The 6,290-nt window shown below is 38.5% G+C and overlaps 1 protein-coding gene across 2 annotated transcripts; it reads left to right on the plus strand.

The window, feature by feature from the left end:
• Window positions 1-748: 748 nt before the first annotated feature.
• c6h11orf49 (chromosome 6 C11orf49 homolog) lies at window positions 749-5,932 on the plus strand. 2 transcript variants are annotated; one of them, XM_026364946.1, is made up of 9 exons: window positions 749-940; window positions 1,140-1,242; window positions 1,780-1,910; window positions 2,330-2,414; window positions 2,819-2,904; window positions 3,086-3,293; window positions 3,991-4,100; window positions 4,719-4,782; window positions 5,027-5,932. In XM_026364946.1, exons 1-9 carry the CDS (start codon window positions 898-900, stop codon window positions 5,187-5,189), a joined length of 993 nt encoding a protein of 330 aa, XP_026220731.1. In that variant the 5' UTR covers window positions 749-897; the 3' UTR covers window positions 5,190-5,932. The 2 variants fall into 2 exon arrangements, with proteins under 2 accessions (XP_026220731.1, XP_026220732.1); XM_026364947.1 differs by lacking the exon at window positions 5,027-5,932 and having other exon boundaries at window positions 4,719-4,786.
• The last annotated feature ends 358 nt before the right edge of the window (window positions 5,933-6,290 follow it).

Consider the following 6,290-nt stretch of genomic DNA (forward strand, 5'->3'; position numbering starts at 1 on the left):
GCAGCTATGAATATGTGGAATACACAATTGAATAAAATAAATTGTATTCAGTGATTGAATATTCAAGCAACAAGAATAGAAACATGTCCATCAAAACAATAATCAACATAATATTAACAAATATTATCCAGCAAGACACAATGAAGCAGTAATAAATAAATCAACCTTACTTTTTGCATTACTCTGGTTATTGTCATGATAAACACCATTCAACTTCATTACATTTTTATGATATATTTTGAAAAGGTACGAGACAAGAATCCTAATATTGGTGTTAAGGTCAGCACGGGTAATTAACTTATTAACTAAATAATAAAAAGGTGTATGATCACAGCAGGCTACATATGCTTAGCTGTAGACAGAGTGACCGTCTCAACACAAACTATGATGCAGACTAAAGGTGGTATAAATGTTATGGCTAAACGGCGTAAAATACAGAGGTATAAATTAGTAGATTAAGAGTTTAGCGTTTGAATGGGGATAAATTCCGGAAGGAGACAGTAATGCAACCATAAGGGTCCTAACTGCCATAAAACGAAGAAGAACGTGAGGAAGAGGAACAACGACAGATTTGAATTTATATTTATATTTATGTATTGTGAGTTAGATCAATGACCTGTTCCAGCTTACTGCCTACTTTATATCATATTTCCACAAACAGTGACTATTTGTTTTAAAATGGAACAACAGCGGAACGCGTGGTGTTGAGGTGTTGTTCGGGGACATTTCATAATGTAACTCACAACATCCTGCTGTTTCTATGGGAGACCGCTGTGTCAAATCCGCGAAGACATCCAGCGTTATGATAACTTAGTTAGCATATTTAGCTGCTCGCTAGTTAAGCCTTAGCTACATACATCTTAAGTTTCAGCTGTATTCTCTGAACAGAAGACGAGAATGAACCGTTTAAATTCCACCGTCCCCGTTGACCAGTACCTCGGTAGGTTCTGTGTTAACTAGCTGCTGTTTAGCACAGTTTTAGCTCTTCAGCTAATTTGTGGCTATTTCTGTTTAACCGTCGTGAACTATCGTTACCGAGTCGTCTCTGTCATTGTCAACGAGTCAGTAAATGTATTAGAAACCACTACCAGCTGTTGTGTGTGCGTGTCATTGTGTGCCCGCGTTTCTTTCTCTTCCAGCGGACAGCAGTGTGCTGGTGTACCTCAGCGATGCGGTGACCCAGCTGCTCGAGCATAAAGAGGAATACACCCAGTTTGGGGTGATCCGCTACTTTGCTGAATAGTACGTTAAACATTTGACGTTAATGTTGTACATACTAGCAAACGAACATCAGGCCTGATGCCTGAGGGAGGGTTGGGGTTTAAAAGAAATGAAACTAGATTTACTATAAATTCGCATTGGTTTATAGTTGTATTCATTCAGCTACCATTGTTGTGGCAGAATTCTTTTGCCCACTTTACTGCATATATGCATCACGTGTATTTTTGCTATCAATGAAATAAATCAACGCTTAATGATTGTATTTTGCCTTTGTGAATGGAAATGCTAAAAGCCACAGCTGTGTATTTCCACTTTATTAATGAGTATATGTGTGAGTGGTGACTCAGGACTATGTGTCTGGACAAGATATTGAATAGCTGTCCCCGGTGAGTCAGGCCAGCTGCATAGCAGCTCTGCCATCGGTGTGTGAATGGGTGAATGCGATGCAGTGTAAAAGTGCTTTGAGTACCAGCTAGGTAGAAAAGCGCTATATAAATGCAGATCATTTACAATGTACTCTAAACACTGAGAAGTCTCTACACATTTGTGTTTTTGCAGTTTCAGCAGTGTGAAGAACAGTAACCATGTCCTCTTTAGAGAGTATAACTACATCAGGGCCACTCCTCACAACAGAGCCTCCTTCATCAGAGTCTTCTGGAGGTGCTACAGACAGATCGGCAAGAGTGGTGGTGAGTCGGGGGGTAATATTTTAAATGTAAGCTATTATTTTTTGACGATTCTCATAAAATATGCACAGCTCTACTTCGTTGAGCGCCACTCACTATAACCAACTGATAAAAAAAAATTGTGATGGAAAAAAAGTATTATTACTATTTGTCATTTATCTATAATCTAAACCATTTATCCTGTTAGGTGAAACATGGGGGCTGGAGCTGCTCCCCCTGTCAATCAACAAGATATGTAATTTGCTTAGGGCTGGGCAAACTTTCGCATACATTACATGAGACCTTCATTGTCTGCCATAATTATTACAGGTTCTTAAGTGGATTAGTGATAGAAAATCACATTAAATATGTTGTGGTGTTGTTAGTCTCATTACAAATGAGTGGTCGTATATTTTGCAACTAAACCATATGTTGTCTTTCAGACTTACTATCCATGCTGGAATACAGATCTCTGCTTCAGTTGTTATGTCCAGACTTCCCAGTGGAAGTGGTGCAGAGTACAACCAGGTCAGCGCACTGACACACTATAGACAACATACTTCACTCATACACTCCAATTTGTTTTAAGATTACAATTGAAAATATTTAACATGGAATTTAATGTGCAGCATATATTGTGTATTAATATTATGGAATTGGGAAACATCATTAAAGTTAGTAATGATATGCAGTGCAGTCATCAGCAATGTGTATACTGTACATGGCGATATTCAATTTTTAAACTAAAATATAAAACTAAATGAACACAGGTCAAATTGACAACCAATATCATTTATTTTTATGTTGCATACACTGCAGATTGTGGTCATATGCATTCAGTCTGTCTTTAGCTGGTGTTCTTCATGACTATACTTGGTGGCAGTATGCTGGTATTAACTGCTGTTTTCTGTTTTTCTCTTTTTGTCCGGTAGAATTGTTCTGATGGAAGATGCCATAGATTGTCTGATGTCTTTCTCTGACTTCCTTTTTGCCTTCCAGCTGCAGTTCTATTACCAAGGTACAACAGAAGCCACAGTTTAATATTGACTTTGTACAGTGTCTCAGGATGTATAAAGTACTTTTTGGGTTAAACTCTCAATCTCTGTAGAATGACTGATGAAGAGCAATCTTAGTAATTCCAGCTCAAGCCAAAAGAACAGAGCTGACTGTAAGCTGCCTGTTATCCCCTGCTTCTTTAGAGTTCCTAGACAGTGTACTGGTGATCTACCAGGATCTGTTAGCAGGGAAGAGTCCTAACACTGTTATCGTCCCCACCTCCACCTCCATCGAGCAGCTCCCCTCTGTGGTGGCGGAAGAGAACGACAAGGACGGGCAGCAGCAGGACGGAGTGGAGTCTTCCACTCTGGCTCAGTGTATAGACGCCTTGTGTGACAGGTTCAAACACAGGTAAACACATTCACACTCCACGTGTTACTCAGAGGAATCATCTAATAGAAACTTGCACTTAATTATTATACATACTGTATAGTGTTTATAGGACATGACATAAGGAAAGCAACAGAGGTTATAAGACAAGAAGCAGTTTTATGGAAAGGCAAAGAGGTCAACATGTCTTTGCACATTACAGTGCAAAATTGCAGAAAAACATTTCATTTTAAATTTGTTATTTGATTTGTTCTGAACAACCATTGTCTAGAATACATCAGACCATTAGTGTCCAGTTTTAACAACAGTTAAAAATCTGATGAGTTTGTCCCCTTTTACCAGCTGAAGGTCAGCTGTTAAGTTATGTCTCCATGTCAACACTGTACAGGTGTTTGGGGGATGGTTACAGTAATCGGATGGTTTTTAGGTAGTTTTTGTTTTTTGCAGTTGTTGCAGCTGTGAAGCTTTTTTGCCTTCTTGGTTGGACAATGACACTTTGTGTTATTGTGACATTAGTTTGCATTAATGATAATCATTAAATAGTCCTTAAATACTTTGTTACCGATCTGTAACCAACTTACAGAAAAAACAGTGTTACACACTGTGTAATCATAAGGTTCCTGTCTAAACATTAAAGACAGGAGTTTTGTGTGACAAGCAGGAGTATTGCTATTGAACTCTTGGTGTGCTGTACGTGACCACCCTTGTATGTGTGTAGTCATCCCTCCAGGTCCTGTATGAAGGAAATACTGCACGAGACTGACAAAGTCTGTTACTACAGCTTCCTTATGAACCTGGCTAAACATGAGACCATCAACCAAACTATTGGTAGGTTTAAAGTTGTACATTCCTGTTTTCCAGTTGCTGCTGCTACTACTGCTCCTGCTACAGTTGTAGTGTATAGCTGTATAGCCACACTGTGTTTGTCCATACACACATCACAATTTATGTAGAGTTAATGCAGAAAACCAGGTTACAGCAAGTGGTTCACATCCTTTTTCGTGCCACTGAATGATTTTTATTTGAAATGGAGTAAATGGCTTTTTTTTCCTATCAGTCTACACACAATTACTTGTTACATTAAAGTGAAAATGTGTTTTTAGAGTTTTTTAAAAATATATTCTTATTGTCAGTACACAGTACAGGAAAGTTACAGGTCCTACCTGTACAGTATGTGTCATTACAGGATGAGCTCTAAGTCTGTTTTAACTCTCTGCAGACATTGCAACAAGCTGAAAGCACAACATCCAATTTCTTGTTCTGTTGAAAAGTTGGGGGTTAACAAATAATTAAACTTCCAGCAGAACCATGAATATTCATTCATTCAAGTCCTGTTTGATTCCAGCTGAATGAAAAGTACAGTGTTTGTCCAAATTTAAGTTTGTTTTGCTCTGTTGGCCTAGAACCATTAACACAACTTTAACTCCTCTGTTTCTGGATTTGTAGGAGCGTTACCCAGCAAGGATGAGTTACTCATTGACCCAGAGATGGACCAGGAACTGGACAAACTGTAAGTACAAACACACACTCACATATCTATAACAACAGACTATAAAGGAGTGCACATTTTAGAATAATGTGATACACTGTGCAATGCACAGGGTGACTGCATCATCACATGGCAGCACATTTTCATTCTTTCTGTTTCCGTTCTGCTGTTTGCTTCAACAAAGAATGACACGGGCAAAGTCAGTTTCAAGGAAGGGAACTTATTGTTCTTCTCTTTACATCTCTTTTCTTGTTGTTGTGTCCAGAATCGCCCAGATCTCAGTGAGCCCTAGCAGCAACAGCAGTGGCAGTGCAGTAGGGGGATTGAAGGAGGTGCAGAGGAAGGCCTCCCCAAGGAGGAACATCCACCACAGGAGGAAGGTGGAAAGCGATGGCTCCACGGAAGAGACAGACTCCTCTGAAAACTGACCTAACCACCACTCTGATATAACATCTGAAGTCCAAGGCGCACTGTGGTTGTATGGTACACATTAAAACTTCTTGCACTCTGGATTCACTGTTGATCCTACACACTGTTCAGTTTATGCTGTGTGGTCCCTCGTTGCTTAGCACACACAGTGTTTTCTACGTCTTACTGTAATCTCTGCAAACAAAATGTCTGGTTTCCCCTCTGTACTGGTTGGTAGTTGTGTTATTTCTTTGGCTTGTGATGTACACTAGAACCAAGCTGAAGAGCAGCAATAACTCCAGTTAAAACTTAGCAACATGTTTTTAAAATGTTCCCTAAAATTCCATTGACTGAAAGATAGAGGCATTAGTCATATTTAAGCTAGAATCACTGACTGTAAATGTTTGATTTCTTACAAAATCCTGCACTTGTTATTAGAAAAGTAGCTTTAGTTACACTCATGCCTATATTCCTGCTGCTTTAAGTCTTTCTGTTCAACATGAGAACAACAATGGGCATTAACACTGTCAGTGCTCCCGAGCATCCATAAAATGTATCATGCTACAGGTAAGTCCAACATCGACTGAAATGGCAGATAAAAGTTCTCCTTAGCTACATAGTAAAGAGCTGAAGCATGAACTTTATTTACAGCTCTGATTTATTTTATTTTTTTCTATTGATATGATATGAAGCTTTCTATGTGCTTTAATATGTGAATGTGATATTACATGTATGGAGATCCTTACTCACTGTGAATAATAAAGGCAGAATAAAAAAACCTGATGTTTAATATATATAAATATATGAAATAGTTTATTGGTTGTTCAGATCAGCTAAATGCAATTTAGGGCTACATATGTAACTTTTCTATTAGTGATGTGGTAAGTAATTTCATCATGTGTTTTGGAAGCATTCAGAGGCCAATACATGATCACTGTGGTTAAGCACATGAACCTAAAAAGTCTAAAAATACTCAACACTCAACATATGGTGTGTATCCGTCTGAAACTAAATCTGTGTAAGTATTCAGACTCATCGGGGGGTCTGAATACCTTCTAAAAACTTAATGTATATATTCTCTAATAGCAGGTCTTTTGGTTCCTTCTGAAGAACATGCATGT

This window comes from Anabas testudineus, chromosome 6, assembly GCF_900324465.2.
Source record: "Anabas testudineus chromosome 6, fAnaTes1.2, whole genome shotgun sequence".
Taxonomy (NCBI): Eukaryota; Metazoa; Chordata; class Actinopteri; order Anabantiformes; family Anabantidae; genus Anabas; species Anabas testudineus.